A 17,533-nucleotide genomic window follows, 5' to 3' on the forward strand; every position below is an offset into this window, starting at 1 on the left:
ACCAATACTTAGGTGATGTCGATATATTTAATTTTAACTTTGCGAATTTTGAGAATCACGTAAAAGACTTATTTCAACGCTATTCCTAAATGGAAGTTTTTGTTTGTAAACCAGTTAAATCGCTGTTTTTTTTTTATTTATGTTCTTGTTCTTTTTAATTTCGCTTCTTGCATATATTATTTTTTTATGTAATTTTATTTTTACTATTTCTTTCTCATGTTTCAAAATTGTCTGTCATCAAAATTGTACCACCTACATGTAAAAGCCCTCTGGGCGTTAAATAAATAAAACAAACATTTTTTTAATAATTTTATCCAAACGAACACGCCAACCGGTTTTGATGCAATCCTGTGATGCACAATTTTATGAGTATAAATGGTGATTTAAGAAGGTATTCGTAAGAAAGATGAAGAGCTGAAATGGAAATAGACCAATTCAAAGGGATGGTGGACAGTATGGGGGGGGAGGTTGAGCATGGTGAAATCGATATTTTATACCCATTTCTCAAGCACGGTCGCGCTGTTGATAGCAAGACCAATATTTATAATTAAAATCGATGTACGCTGGCAACACTGGCGCAACTGTCTATTAATTGACTTCCCTAATAATAATATTTCGATGATTTGTAAACTAAACGTCAAATGGTTGTGTAAAAGTAAAAAAAAATGACAATGTCAAATTGAAATACAAACTTTAATATATATTGACAGTCCGCATATTCTTTTTGAAACTAAAAGGGGAGTTAATTACTTAATTAGTTTTTTTAGTCATAACCAACAAGTTTTGTTTTTCCAAACTGGAACGGAATCATTTGATGATGGCATCTTGGATGAATTAATTAAGTCGATGGAATAATATAAGATTTTTTCAATTCTAAGAGTTTAGTTAGTTCACCTTCATTCTAAGTCAGTTATTTGGCATTACGAACGACATTATCCAAAAGTTGTGCGTATTCACAGTTTATCCGACACCTTGTTCGTGTCGAACCCGATAGGGTATTTTCACTGTATTTTTTATTTTGAAAAGTATAAAGAAAAAAATTACGATAATTAAGATATTTTTATGTTGACGAATAAATTTTTTTATAATGATTTAAATTGTGCCATTTTCGAAAGCCGCCAAAACGTTGGTGACAGCCTTCTTACCTTCCAGTGGCTTTTTCTATGTCATAAGGACGTTGTAGCCAGTTGGAATCGTTTCAGAAAGTGCGATTTTTCAAATCAATAATAATGAAAGAAAATTACACGTTTTCATCATACTTAAAAATTGATATACGTAAACTTAGTCTATCATGCTTTTTAAGTCGTTCGTACTTAGCTGGTTACAGAGCTAACCTTTTTAAATAGAATAAAAGTGCAATGTACAAGACTTGATAGAATAATCCCATAAAGCCTTAAAGTGTAGCCTTCTGTAGCTTTCATAACATGACGATTCTTTTTCCAGCTACTCGTAAGCTGTCCCGTGTCGTTAAAAGAAGCCCTTTTCACGAGCTCATCGTAAATCACCTCGTTGGTGTTTCATTTAGCGAACCCTCGACAGTGAAACATCGGTTACATCATACTTAGATATTATTACAATACATGGAGCGATGCAGAAATACCGAATAGATTTGTCCGACACGTGCGAGTAGTGTCGGCAGATCCGGATTTACCAAAAGGCTGAAGAGCTTAGAGTTTAAATTTTTATTTTTTTTTTTATGCTTCCGATTTTGTTGTCCGGGTTAAATCTTCCCCATAGGAAAAACTAAACCCTTCCACTCACTTTTCCACAAATGATCAGCTAGTCAATCAACACTATGCAAGTGCATTATACACGGTGTCCGGAAACTCGTAGTACAAGCGGGAAACTGGAGAATCTACACCACATGGGGAACCCAAAAAAACATAAAGTTTTTTGATTTGAGCATTTTCAAAAAAAAAAAAAAAAACCAAAAAAAAATATTTTTCGGCTATTTTAGGGTTAAAGTTTTTTCTGGTGTTTAGGGTTGAACAACAGATGTTTTAACCCTGCAGAGCAGAAATATTTTATGATTACACCGGGTTAAATGAAGGGTGATTTCAAAATAATGCTTCAAATCCGAGTTTCTTCATTTGTTTTACTTTCAAATAGTTTTAATTAGTTGGGTACTTTGGTCTTCAGTAATAATTTATAAGAATTTGATTAAAAAAAACTTAAAAATTAAAAAACTCGATTTACTCGATAACGAAAGCTCAAATAAAAAAAATATATACTACAAAATCGACTCCAAATGTGATGTAGATTCACCAGTTTCCCGCTTGTACTACGAGTTTCCGGACACCCTGTATAAGTAAAATAAATACAAAACAATACAAGAACAACAACACGTCAAATCACCAGAGATCGAATGGGAAAAAAAAATCACCGACTCCAGATATTTTCATATCAGAGGGTTCGGCTCGGTAGAACTTCTAACAGGGCCTATAAATCCTACTGATCCCTCAACATAAATATTTAAAAAATCTTTCGTTATCCTACATGTATTCAAAATGACCGACTTTTGCATCTTTATATATAATTTTTTTGATAGATCTAATACGCCTAAATTTTCCTAATAATAATTATTATAAGCCATAATTTATTATCATTTGTGCTGTGCATAAAAACCTTGTCTTATAAACATTAGTTTATCATTAAAAAATAATAATATTTGACAAGTCAAAATATTTCACCAACAGTAGATATAATATGTCTCGACGCCATCTAGTGGGAAATTTAGCACTAACAAAGCCTTTCCTACAAAAATAAAGTTGGTTGTTTACAGGTGAAAAAAAAATAATAAGCAGTAATTTTTTATTGAAGTACTAGTACATATTGAATTATTTGTCGGGTTGGAAATAAGCCGACGTGGCTCAGTGGTTCAGAGCGTCTGACCGGACATCAGAAGGCGCGGGTTTAATTCCCGTCGGCGGCATTTATTTTTACTCGGGAAATATTTTCAATTTGTATTGATATTATAGGCGACTAATTATTGCTTATAATAATTTACTTCAAATTTTCTATTCTTATCCACTTTATTACGACATTGTCACTTACAGCGTGGATTCGGAAGTTATGTGAACATGAAACTTGTGAACTAAGTGACTTGAAAGTTATATTTAATATAATGTCTTCAAATTGCCCACATTTTGGGCGGCGTGCGCTCGCTGATGAGGTTTGGGTTTATTTATTTAAAAAAAAATTAAGCAAAGAACCTAAAAATCTATTTTTATTAAAGATAAACTAGGTTCTTAGGTTAAATTACGTTGTATTAATAATTATTATTTATTTAATTCATTAATTGGATTAGTAAACAGTACCTAATCTCGCCTTCACCTCTGGTTATGAAGATACTAGTTGTAACATTAATACCAATTCCGACAAATCTCACATTATCAAGATTTGAAATGGAGTCAACTCTAATGTCAAATTCCTCTCATAAAAGCGTTTACCCAAAAACCTGAATTAAATGCATTGCTTTAATGCATTAAGTTGAAACTGCAATATCCTTATAGATATTAGTGTATGAGCTCATCCATAGATGGTGTTAGCTGTCGAGAAAAACAAGATAATAATTAAGGTGAGAACTTCAAGGTCGGGGTCCAGATTATTCCGACCGCCTACTAATTAATAAATCAGAGCTATTGAGGATTTATCATAATAAAAGTACAAATGTTTTCTTGAAGCCGGAGTTTTACTGAATCAGAAAGCTTGTGAGAAAACTCCGAAGATACAACAAACTGGCGCAGCCGGTAAGATAATTAATGAGGTGAGAATCTCAAGGTCAGGGTCCAGATTATTCCAACCGCCTGCTAATTAATATATCAGAGCCATTGTCGATCTATCACAATAAAGAGTTTTAGTAGATACGGATTAATTAGATCCGGCCCTGTGCGTTTAGTATAGATTTGTGGGCTGCTGTTTGACAATCTGATAACTTCCTCGTTGTCGCTAGAGATTATCTGTCTTAGTTAGTTTCCATTTAGTTGCTATGCGGCGGACTGAATCTCTCGGCTGAATGTTGGAATGAAGCAGGCAGATCTCGATATATCGGGATAAATCCCGCCCATCGTACAATAAAAAGATCTTTCTACTTTCCTAAAATACACACACTTCTGTACGCTGTCTGTTAGAAGCCACTGTTACAATCTGAAAATGTAAATATTGACATCTCAACAAAAGATCAATTAAAATTTAATAAACATTTTAATTGCTTTTCTAAACAACCATTGCTCTATGTCTTTGTAGCTAAAGTAATATATAGGTATAATTTTCAATTCCCGGTGGAAATATGACATTTCTAATTGGGTTATGTTGTGAGGCTGAAATGAATGTGTCTGGAGATTCAGTTACAGTCACTAAATATAGCTAAAGCCATTAATAGCAATGATTCTCTTCTGGATTTACAGACGATGAAAATGAAGTCAGGCAAATTTAAGCATATATATTTTATTTAAAACAGTTTTGTAGTTCAACGAAATTGCTGGAATACCCAATTTAAAACATAGAAAACGTTTTAATTTATTTTGTATTCTTTCAATAGCTTGTACGTGAATATTGTAATGTGGGTTCCAGACGAGAGAATTGTATTCAAGTTGTTTCTAAAAGGCAAAATATAACAGTTTAATACAATTAATATTTTTGAAAATTCTAGTAAACCTAGTTATAAATTCCAACATTTGTATGTAACCTATTCACCCAGGAAAGTGATGCAGCTATATTATTATATGATCCTAATATCACATTATTAAATTATGGACTCTGGGTCCAGAGTCAAGGAGTTTACCACTCTACATTAACATTTTATTGTTTCTGCACCTTTTCTATAAAAAATACCGCACAGGAGAGACTATTGCATCCCCAATTGGGGTATATTGTGAGGCTGGAGATGGGGTAGAGGAAGGTGGGGAAGTACCTGACTCTTCAGATGTGGTCACCAAAAATGGTTAAAGCTATTTCAAACAAGGTTTCAATTATAAATGCTGATCTTGCTAGAGAGTATAATTTCTTCAGGAACATGCCGCAAATATACGGTATATTATATATTTTTTTATTTTTTATTGTGTTTATTTCTTGCTAGAGCAATCCCGATGAGTTACAGAACTCATTTTAGGACAGGAGGAACTTACAATTCATATGTAGGAGGTAGTAGGTACAATTTTACAAACGGTATTTTGATATCAAATAAGTTTCACATTCAATACAGCATAAAAATTAAAATAATGACACGTTAAGTAGAACAAACAACAATAGAAAACAAGTACAGAAAGAAAAAGAAAAAAAACATGGATAAGATACAAGAAGAAATGACAACACAGTTACAGTTCTATCTTCTATATAAATTAAATTGTAAATGTTTGTTTGTTCAAAATCTTAAATGTACGAAAGTTTTTTACCGAATACAACGTTGCATTCGAATACGCGTGTGTTTTTGTATACCTATATTATATAGACATCACCTGTGACAGGTAAAAGCATGGTTTTTTAACAGCGCCATCTGTTGGACGTAAAAGTAACACGCGCTATTGTTTCTCTATCTGCACAGACAGACTGAGCCACAGCAAAGCGTGGCGGGTACAGCTAGTTTTTAATGTATTCACTGTAAAACAACCCAAATTAATTAAATAAAATTTACTTGAACGCTCTGGAATTTCAACACATACGCACGACAACGGAGCAGTGTTGCCAAGTTAGCATATTATATGATAAATTTGGCATAATTACTCCATGTTTAGCATAACTTTTATGCTTTTAGCATATAGCATATTTATTTGGCTTATTTTTACAGAAACATGAAAATAATAAAAACCAATTTTTTAACTAACAAAAATGATATCGATTGAAAAACTGGTGTCTCAATGGAGAAACATAGTTCACATTAAATGGGAATCCTTGACTTCCACTGTAGAGTGTTGGAATGGAGTCATGCTATATAAATATGCAGCTAATAATAACCCCTTCGGTGATTTATGTCAGTTTGCAATGTCTATTTTAACATTGCCGCATTCAAATGCGGATATTGAACGTGTATTTAGCCAAATGAGTCTGGTCAAAACAAAACTCCGAAATCTTTTGGCGGTGAGAACCCTGAATGCCATTTTGTACGTGAGATTTGGCCTAAAGAGAGCAGGAAAGTGCTCTTATTCTTACACTGTTCCTGACGAAGTACTACGCTGCATTGGTACCAAAGAAAGTTACGACTCCGTCTCTCAGCCTTCCACATCACCTGCTGTTAATGAAGAAGAAGAAGATGAAGATATTGATATTTTATTTCACTGATTTTATTTCTAAGTTAAATTTATGTTAGCTTTTTCTTGGCATTTTTTAAAGTAATTTAGTATTTTTCTGGCATATTTTTCCCATCACTATATTTCTCAATAAATACTAAGTTAAATTTATGTTGGCTTTTTTTGGCATTTTTTAAAGGAATTTAGCATATTTCTGGCATATTTTTCCCAACACTTTAGCATATTTTGAAGTAGTTGAGTTGGCAACACTGCAACGGAGGCCGTCTAAAAAAACACTGTAATACTTAATTTATTATATTATTGTAGCCCGTATACAACATGCCAGCAGTCAAGGTAATCATTATGCAGGCAAATGTTGTTGTACTATAATCAGGTGTTTCTCATAAAAGATAATTTGTTGACAGCCTCTGTCTTTCACGTAAACGTTAAACAATTAAAAGTTTTTCGAGACAGTTATCACGTAGAGAGAAGAATATAAACTCGTAAATGTAAACAAACCGGCAATTTCGTTATTACCAGTTCATTGTTGCAGTCACTTTGCTAGTTAGCAGTCAGTATCGCCGCGATCTCTTGCCCGACAATACCTACTTTCCGGAAAATAGCTTTACGGACACCCAGTGTAAATTATCTTTATCTCCTTGCCTATGTTTGTATAAATTCTCGGTAGTGTTTATAAATAATTATACGCCTTGTACTTATATGTATACATCCGTAATTGCCGTAGGAGGAATGTAGGTGAAAGCATAATAATAATCAAGTTAGTCTGATAATATTGATTGCTTCTCATATTACATAAAACCTTAAGAAAATATTAAATAAAGTGGACTCTGAACCACCAGTTAAATACGTAATAATATGTTATTATTATTGTGATCCGATGATTCCGTCTCATTAAACTTTGATCGCGAATAGTGTTTTATTGCTTCTCTGATGCTTTATCATTAGTTCCCATAAATGATTGGATTTTCAGCGGTAAAGTTTATTTTTTCACTTGACATGAAAACTCTCATTCGTGTAATGGAATTGCAGCGTAGTGCAACGTGCTGTGAAATTGAAAAATAATAATACTGTATGTCACTCGAATGCTGATGTGAACAAACGTATGTACTCAGTGTAATACAAATATTGGCCACCTCGTATTCAACAATCTTTTAAAATCTAATTCTACATCATTTGGATGTTAATTTGATTCTGTTTGATCAGTTTATTTTTCTACCTTCTGTTTGAGTTAGTATATTTGCAATCATGATGGATATAAATTTGGAGTGTTTTGTGATGGAGTCACCGTTAAAGCACATTCCTCGCTTCCGAAGGTTCAGCCTTCCTTCACGATTGGCGACTTCGTTGTCTGATGAACAGAAGGATAAAAAAGACGCCTCTTCTTGGCCTAAACCCAAACATAAACAAGAACAAAATGATGAAACAATAACTAATCTTCAAGATAAAGGTTATTTAGAAAAGCGCAACAGAAGCCGTTCAGAGAATCGAAGAGATTTGTCGTTGTTTAACTGGGGTGAACCTAACAAAGATAAAATAAATATTTCTGTAAATGAGGAGGAAAATAGTCAAGTATTAAGAAATGAAACACAGCACGAAGGAAGAAGACAACGAAGGGAGAGTATTTCAATACGGAAACGAAAAAACTCTAAAGATAGGAAAGAAATGTCTCCGATGAGGGATGAATTCTTGCATGAAATATCGTCCTGGTTCAAGAAAATAAATTCAAAGGAATCGAAAGACATTTCGTTCACTGCGGAGGATAATAATATTTTAGTAGAAGAACTGGAAGAATCACATATAGTGAGTGAGGTTAAACGGAATTCAAATGATAAGCTTTTAACCAATGAAATGAAACTGGAAGAAAACGAAGAAGAAAATAAAGAGTGCTACAATTTAATCAGAGAAATACCGGAAGAAAATACTGATGTTGTATCTCCTGAAGATAATAAGCCTACAGAACTTGGACTAGAATCTACCGAGGAGGATGCTTTATATGAAGGTCATAAGAATCATTCAAAGAAGTATGAAGGGATTTCACTGACAGAACACCGAGAGAACTCTCTCTGGCATAGAGTGCACAACTCGCAGAACCCGGATCAGAAGGAGTCTTTGTGGCACAGGAGGCAGAACGTCTTCCACAGCATCAGGAAGAGACTCACCAGCTTCAGCAGTGAGATATCTGACTCCTCGAGGGACTCAACAGGGTGAGTTTATTTTTAAAAAAATTCCTTAGATGAAATCATCTAACCACGAACGTATTAAACCATTTGTTGTGTCTCCGGGGTTTATCACAAAGTCTCTGTAATCTGTAATTTAATAATAAAACTCCGGCTTTAACACTCGGACTTTTAATGTGATAGGTTTACAATGTGCTCTAATATTTTAATCAGCAAGCTGTTGGAATATTCTGGACCCCGACCTTGAGGTTCCTCCTTTTTATTATCACATCGGTCTCTACGATACTCCACAGTTAACGCTATCTATGGGTAACCTCAAAGATATTATAAGAACGAGATATGCTATGTTGGCCGCCGGACCGTAGCCGGAGTACTACCTAATTAGGGTACTTTGAACGGTATCGGGACGTGTACGCACAGAAATCTGTTCTATGTATTATTGCGGATACCTTAGCGCAAGCGAAGGTGTGCAGTAGTATTGGTGAACAAAACCGGCGACACTCGGCAAAACAATTCCACTCAGTACGAACTGCGCATAGCACATCTCGTTCTTCTAATATCTTTGGGTAACCTAATAGACGAGTGCCATCTATGGGTGAGTTCTTACATTAATAAATTATATCAAACCCTAAAGACACAAAAGCATGAAACTTTGAATAGATTCCTCATATACCTTTGACAGGCGAAGAGCAAAATCGGCTGAGTGAGTAGAAATCCCTGCTTCACGTGAAAGGTGTCATTGTAATGGACAAGGATAAAAGAACGCTTTGATGGTTTAAATAGTACATAGAGCACATGAAAGTACAAAAGAGTATGAGAAGAGATTTATTGTTGTTGTATATAATTTAATTCGTCGGGAACTCCCAAGAAGAATGGCACGATCAAGTGAATCAAATGCTGAAGTAGGAATACGAATACTGTATGATGCTTGACTTCCTTTGCAACCTTCAACTGATTTTCCTTTAACTGAACCCTCTATATTTCATTAGTCAGAAGTCAAGTGGAATAGAATTCACCTATTTGGTCCCCTTCGTATAAATTTCACTCTAACAATATAGGAAGACTTCAGCACAAATTTCTTAGGTACGTAAATTTTAAACTCAGAATTCCAATTGAAGACATTAATTATGTCGGTTTGATGAATCAATTGCATCTAATAACACTGTCTGACAGTAGAATTATGTCAGACCTGGTTGTGTTACGCAGAGTCATTAACAACTTAATTGACAGTCCTGCCATCGTTGCCACTATTAAATTCCATGTGCCGACTAGGAATACAAGACAAAATATAACGTTGTTCTGCAATACATACACAACCAACTATCAGACACATTAACTAACCAATAGGATACACGATCTAGGCAATAAGTTTGATGAGTACTAATGATATATTTATTGACTCCATTTATAGAATCAAATGTAATCTTTACCAGCACTTTGTTGAATCCTACAAGTTAGAGTAACGTTGGTAATTTAGTTTTAGTGATTTGTCTTAAATGTAGTATTTGTCTTGTTTCTATATTATTTTGTTACTGTTACTTGTTTTACTGATATTATTCAGTTTATCAGTTTACTGTTATATCATGCTTAAATTTTCGAAAGCTTACTAAATATATTCTGTTTTTAAAATCGATGTAAAAGGCCGGCTCGGCGTAAAATCAAATAAAATGACTGTGGATATAGTATTGAGTAAATGGAAATTCATTCGCTGCCGACTTTGTACTACGTAATATTGACCTATCGTAATCCACCTTTTTGTTATTGTTTTTTATTTACTCATTATAGGCTGCATAATGTATGAAGTAACATTTATATGTATAACTGGTAAGTGAATAACATACATTATACGCATTCACACCAGACTTTGCACAGTGTAATATTAATCTTTTTTGTTTGCAAAAAAAAATTTGACTTTGGTCCGCCCACGGGAGTGAGCGGCACCTGGAAAGCCAACGATGCCACTCCTATGGGAGTGATAGGCAGTAAAAAAGTTAAGTCGCACTTCCATGCTCCCTTCCCACGTGCGAGAAATGGCGTGAAAGATAATCCATTCGTTTTCCATAGGCATCCAAATGATAGACCAGCTCATAAAGGAAAGGGAACAAACCAAGTTGTGCGAAGAGGGGACGGTGTGTGACCGTCTCCCTTCCTGTGATTTGTCCATAAATAAATCTGACAGTATACAACTTTTTAAAGATATGATGAATTATCATTTTGATGAGTTATCCGGTCACCTAAAATAATACAGAGAATATTTTCGGCACGTTCCAGAATGGAAGATACTCTCAGTATAGCCCCGGTGTAAGACCACCGTTCAGAATTGAAACGTTGCTTGAAATGGCTTTGGCCGTGTTTGATGAACAGATGTGAATAGTCATATACTTCCCCACCTTCCTCTTCCCAATCCCCTTGCCCTCATTAAGTTCAGTATCACGGCATACCCCAATTGGGGGTGCCATAGTCTCACTGACTCCAGACGCTTGGGAGCAATTGGGACCTTTGTGCAATTTCACATAAAGAAGTTTGATGAGGTGTATAAATAAATGCGTATGAGGTGACTGTAGTCACTACAGTACGACAACAGAAGTACATACATTTGTATGAGTTGACTGTAGTCACTACAGTACGACAACAGAAATACATTTTTTTTATTAGGTGACCGTAGTCACTACAGTACGACAACAGAAGTACATACATTTGTATGAGGTGACTGTAGTCACTACAGTACGACAACAGAAATAGATATTTTTTTATGAGATGACTGTAGTCACTACAGTACGACAACAGAAGTACATACATTTGTATGAGGTGACTGTAGTCACTACAGTACGACAACAGAAGTACATAATGTTTTATAAGGTGACTGTAGTCACTACAGTACGACAACAGAAATACATAAATTTGTATGAGGTTTTTAACGCCTCAACAACTCATTTCAGTATTTTCGTACCTCAAACAAACTCATTTTGATATGTTGCCCTACCCAACACTAGTTAGGGCAAGTCTATCAAATTGGATATCTATGGTTTTAACTCCATATTATGTCTGTCTGAAGTAGTGTCCTATTTACGCAGGTGAATGAATGAATTAACTAGGAATAGCTATATGGTTCGTTTTGAGACGCTGAGGCATACCAATTAAATGAATCAATTTATTATTCGCAGCTCCGTGGCTAATTTATCCCGAATTTAATAAATAATACAACTAAATGGCACGTTTAAAAAATTCAAAGTTATATAATCGAAATTATAATACACATATCATCTAATATGATAATTTTCTTAGGAATATTATATACATATTATAGCCAAATATATTTTTTCATCTTTTTATCTCCTTCCGCTCCCGACTATGATGCCTCACAACATACCCCAATATTGGGGATGGCATAGTCTTACTGGTCTCGGACAGTTGGGACTCTTGTGCGGTACCAACTTATTCACATTTAAAAAAAACCTTTTTTCATATGGAGCAGATACTTTGTGAAGTGATATAATTTGAAATAAAACAATATCTTAGTAGGTAAACCAAACTTTTTAAAATATTTAATGCCAAACGTGTTTCGCAACAAACCGTAGCTTATTCAGGGCAGTACAGTAGAAAGTAAGTACTGCACTGAAGAAACTTAAAAGTCGTGTTTATTAAGTTATTGTTTTTTTAATCTTATTACAATAAAACTGCTTCTACTTTGGAATAAACACTGAGTGAAAGATAATAAAGAATTGAAACTTTGTTTCAAATGGCTTTAGCCGTAATTGGTGACGAGATCTGAACTTCCTCTTCCTCATCTCCGTCCCCTCTCCACTACCTTAAACCTCAAATCATACCCTAATGAGGATGCAATAATCTATCTGGCTCCAGACGATTGGGAGCAGTTGGGACTCTTGTGCGAAAAACACGCCCACGGATAATCTTAAATGGAATTTTCATTGGAAACTTGAATCATTGTATTTAACCGAAAATAATCTAATGCTCTGTTTATCTTAATGTAATTATAACCATTAACTTATTCCGAGTTTTTATTTATTAAATTATACTTTAATTTAACATACTGGTATTTTACATAGTTTTATTTTTTTTATTTATTTCATTCAAAAAACAGTTTTTACATAAAAAGCATGCTCTGCACATCTCACTAGGGCATTCCTATATCAAGATGTGCAGCTTTACAATAATATCATTTAAAAAAATACATATATGTAAATTTAAAATAATAACAACATTAAATTAAATTAAATTTAAACCAAAAAAGAAAAGTTTATGACACGGACGTTTCGAGACCGGTAGACAAAAATAAAACAAAATTAAAACAAAAATAAAACAAAAGTATAGTATTCATAAAATAAATGAAAACAACAGTATAACATAAATAACAAATAAATATAAAGCATTAAAATACTTTTAGTGATTTTTTGGGGGTATTATGCCGTGTTTATTTATTTATTGAATAATTGGTATAAATATACCATACACCATAATTCATGACACAGAATAAATCATGGACACTGCAATGCTGTCCGAAACGTTGGCTAAAGAAGGAGGTAGCATAACACGGCATAATACCCCAAAAAATCACTATAATACTTTTGGCTTGTGTAATACTTGTTACTAATTGTTCAGTTATTGTCATTATACGTTTTATTAATTTTAAATAACCATTGAAATTTGTATACGAATGATATTGTGAACACTAAAGCGTATACATGCATACGTTATGATTTCTCGGTATTTACATTAATTGACAAGTGATTTTTTTGGCTTTGTATTTATCAAAATTAATATCAAAAACATCAGCGACATCTTTTAGTTCATCGCCTAGTCAATGTATTATCTTTACAACAGAATTGAACACGAAGTTACTGTTGTAAAATAATAATATTTTATTAATAATTATTAAATATTTTTTCCACTTGTGCATTTAGCTATTTCTGTTTTTCATGATTTAGTAATTTTCCGTAAAAATACTACTCTTATTTTTTAGAAATATATTTGTATCACTGGGATGTGAACCAGTAATATTGGGTCGTCACTTATTACGTTAGTGTCAATATATACGTAAATTACAAAGGCTGTATTGCGTATTTCCTCCAGCTTTGATATTTCAGTGCAGTCCCAAAGTGCAACGAACTTGCAACAAGTTAAAAGTTGTTTAAAACCTGTGCCTCAATAATCGAAACGATACAACATTGCATCGCGCATCGATGAGACAATAAAATGATAAATGAAACATCCAACATTCAAAAAGCGTTATAAATGTTTTGCCGAATACAATGTTAGTTATTACCCAAATAAATTATTTCCTTGTGCGTATGTTTGTGTGGAGAAAATATCAACTTGTACAAAAAAAAATCGAATCCAGACAAGTAATAAAGTACCTGCATGTTATATATTTTGTAGGGACATGATAATTCTCTTCTGAATGTGACATGAGACTGATAACGGGGGTTTGCTCGACGCTCACATTTTAATTATTTCTGATGAACGTATTACTAAATTCTCAATTTTTTCTAGAGGGATCCCTACGGATACCAAGTTATTTATATTTAATATTAATAAAAACAGGACTTTACCATTAAAATATTTTATTTAAAACCTTTTGAAAATATTATAAAACGTTTTCCAATTATAAAATTAGCGGTAAGCACCAGATTTTATTTTTCTAGACTTTTAGAAACTTCCCGAGTTCCCGAGAAGACAGAAAAATGCATGGAGTCGTCGGAAGACCCACTTGGTTACAGACGTTTTGTTTGCCATCTTGGCGTTTCGAGAGTTAACCAAACAAAAGCCACGGTAATAATAAAACTTTTTCACAGTTCTGACCTTACGTGCCGCGTAATATTTATACCACGTTTTTTAATAAGGCTTTCATAATACGATTTCGCACAGTTAATACAATTCGACTCGCTTAAGCCCCCGCATTCCCAATTTCTTCTGATTTATAACAAGTTTATCTTTAAGTTTTTAAGACACAAAAAAGTAATTTTTAAAGATTATATCTATACATTTGTCCATCATATAAAATTCCTTCGATAGAAAAAATCTCAAACTAAACTCCAATAATTATTATAAACACGTTTTGTTCTGTTATTTAATATGTTATAGACATGAATGTATTCACAGTGTATTAACTAAAGCATTTGTCGAGAGATTTTTGTTCTATTTTAAAGGAGTCGTATTTTATTAAATATTTTCTCCATTTGCGCTTAGTAATTATATAGTTTTTTTAATATTAGCGTGCTCCCTCTAACATTCATATTTACATATATCCCTTTCAAACCATCTTTGATCGCTTACTACGGGGCCTTAAGTATAAAGTACAAACATCATTAGCCCACTCCAAAGTTCACACTCCTCAGTACCCAGTTTTACAGTTTAACAGTTACATAGTTCCATAGGTCACGCGAAGTGCTCATTGCTGTGTTTTTATAACACGTCGATTCAAAGGGAAACATTCAAAGTGTTATAATCGGCGGAAATCACCTTTCATGTACAAATAAACTCGGGTTTAAAACGGCGGTGATTTGAAATTATTATTGCTGTCGTTGGGAGAACGTTATTGACCGTTCTGTTGTATTTGACTTTACATCATACTTATGTTGGTACTACTAAACTACTAAACGTACGTAAACACACGAATAATGATGCTGTTAAATGTGTGATAGCATGCCAATTTCCTGATAATATATTAGTCATTCTGAATATTTCGAGAACACGTACTCTTTTCATAATAAATATCATGAAAGAATGCGACAATATCAATATCAATATTAGCATGAACACGTGTTCCGTCGTCCTCAAAATCCTAAATCAAAAAGAAATCTACTCCCTGTTGAAATTGTAAAACGTCTAATTATAAAAATAATATTGAAAAACCGAGATATTAATCAACACACATAATTTTAGAGGAATTTAAAGTATTAAAAATTTAATGATCCTATCCGAAAAAACATAACAATTAAAATAATAAAAGATAACGAACTCACAGCTTTTTCATTGTCAGTCGTACTCGTCTAAAAATATATATTTCAAACACTAAATGTAACACCACTTTTGCACAACATCATTTCATATATCTAGGGAAAAAATACTTCGACAACCTACCCGAAAATATAAAAACAATCGAAAACGATAAACCCCTACTGAAAGCGAAGAAAATTCAATTAAAAAATACCAAAATGTTGAAACTATCTTCAATTAATATATATTTTAATTTTTTTATTCTCATTTTTTTAGTATCATATTTCCTTAAATAATAATTAATTACAAACACTAAATATTCATCATGTTGGTGCTTACCACTTTTTTAATCACATGCGCCTGCTTCTATAGAAAACTAATTTTATGAATTATTTCAGTTAAGATAAATGATTTTACTCTGTGAATTTAAAAAAAGAAAAATTCCGCTTTTTATTTGGTTTTACGCCCAGCCGGGCTTTTACATGGATTTTAAGAAAATAATATACCTAGTGAGCTATCGAATATTATACACACCGTTTTAAAAGCATTAAATAACGTTAAACTAATAAACTGAATATGAAACAATATTATTACAACATGTAACAGTAACATAAAATGAAATTTGTTTTAAAATGAGTTTGTGTATTTGGCAAGTATGTTTACGAGGAATGGACAGGCTGATAAATATTGTAAGAAGAGTTATGCAGGTCTTGGAGGTCTGAACGCGGCTGGCGCAGTCCACAATGGAGTGGTGGTTCCTATCTGATATATGGCAGTAAGGCGTGGAACTGTCAGAGGAAGGACGAAAGTAGATTGAATGCTTTAGAAATGAAATCCCTGAGGCGTATGTGTGATAAAACCATGTATGGTCGTGTGAGAAACGTAGAGATTCGTGCAGAATGCAAGGCTGATGTAAGCACAAGACTCAGGAGTAAGATTAAGAAAGGGATTCTTAGATGTTTTCGGCATGTAGAGCGAATGAACGAAAAAAAGAAGAGTTATTCAAGTTAATCAGATACTTTAGTCGGGCCATGTCAATAGTCGGAATAACAGAAGAGTATGTATGAGACGATTCTTCTTCTTTCATATGGTGGGGGGTCAGAGGGGGACATCTAGGTCTGCGAGTCATTCTAGGGCCTCAGGCGTCGTCATGTGAACCTCATCAATCCCACCGGGGAATGAATAGAGCGGGCATTCGTTGACCACATGTGACGATGTATGAGCGTGAATGATGCAAGGAGTGTGTGCCAAGACCGAGTTGTTTGGGGGTCCGTCCTCTCTGTCTACCCTTGCGGGGAAACTTCGTGATGGTTAGTTAGTTAGTTTCTTATTATCTTCGTGTACATTTTCATTCATGTGTAATTCCGTCCGTGTGTATTTCTGGATGTGTAATATATCCGTACGTGAAATTCACACACTTGTGTAATTTAGTACTGACACCGGTACTCACATATCTAGGGCCATTAATGAAGGGTAAATTGTTTTTTATCATTATGGTCTAAAATTTAAAACATGTTAGTTAATTCGTCAGGGGACTTAGTCGTGACAGTTAGAATGTGTGGTTGTTTGAAATTAGTGTTTTCTTTATGTTAACCTTCCAATGGGCAACGTACGTTCACCCCTTTGGATGGGCAATGTGGCCTGGCCAGGTCATATAAGAGGTGTGTTCTATCAAACTTGTATGAACTTGTCAATATATTGTATATAACGGGACTTATGTAAGTTATACAATTATGTCTGAATTCTGAACTGAAATGAATTGACTCTATCATTTATTTTTTCATATCGCTAAATTCAAATGTGACAATAAATATGAAATTTTCTAGATAAGTAGGTACCACGATTGACCCGTGTAAAAAAATAATGATATTTAATAATTTGGTATAATTTTGCATGTATTTTAATGTTGCTGTTAATATTTTGATTTCTATTTTCTTCAAAATATATTTTTATCAATCAGTTTAATCTATGTTTTTATTTCTAATATGGTTTCAATAATAATGAAAAAAATTGGTTTTACCCTAACATGTCCTTTTCCCTTATGTTTTATTATTTGTTCTACAAAATATTATTTTCTTATTCTTACATAAATCATGTACGCATGAGCACGTCCCTTGTATGGTAGTTTAGAAAATCACCATAATTGTAATCTTT

At 33.5% G+C, this 17,533-nt stretch overlaps 1 protein-coding gene across 3 annotated transcripts in view; it reads left to right on the forward strand.

The window, feature by feature from the left end:
* LOC149426055 (uncharacterized) overlaps positions 1–17,533 on the forward strand; it is a 348,593-nt gene that overhangs the window by 73,731 nt on the left and 257,329 nt on the right. Inside the window, exon 1 of one of the 3 annotated variants that reach the window (XM_089643320.1) lies at positions 6,792–8,449. The exons of the other annotated variants lie outside the window; for them this stretch is intronic. Coding sequence (XP_089499446.1) covers positions 7,491–8,449 — 959 coding nt within the window. The 5' untranslated portion in view covers positions 6,792–7,490. Of the gene's footprint in view, positions 1–6,791; positions 8,450–17,533 lie in introns of those variants that run through there. 3 annotated transcript variants of the gene reach the window in all.

Source organism: Hesperophylax consimilis, chromosome 2 (genome assembly GCF_061612785.1).
Source record: "Hesperophylax consimilis isolate HC1 chromosome 2, BYU_Hcon_1.0, whole genome shotgun sequence".
In the NCBI taxonomy this organism is placed as follows: domain Eukaryota; kingdom Metazoa; phylum Arthropoda; class Insecta; order Trichoptera; family Limnephilidae; genus Hesperophylax; species Hesperophylax consimilis.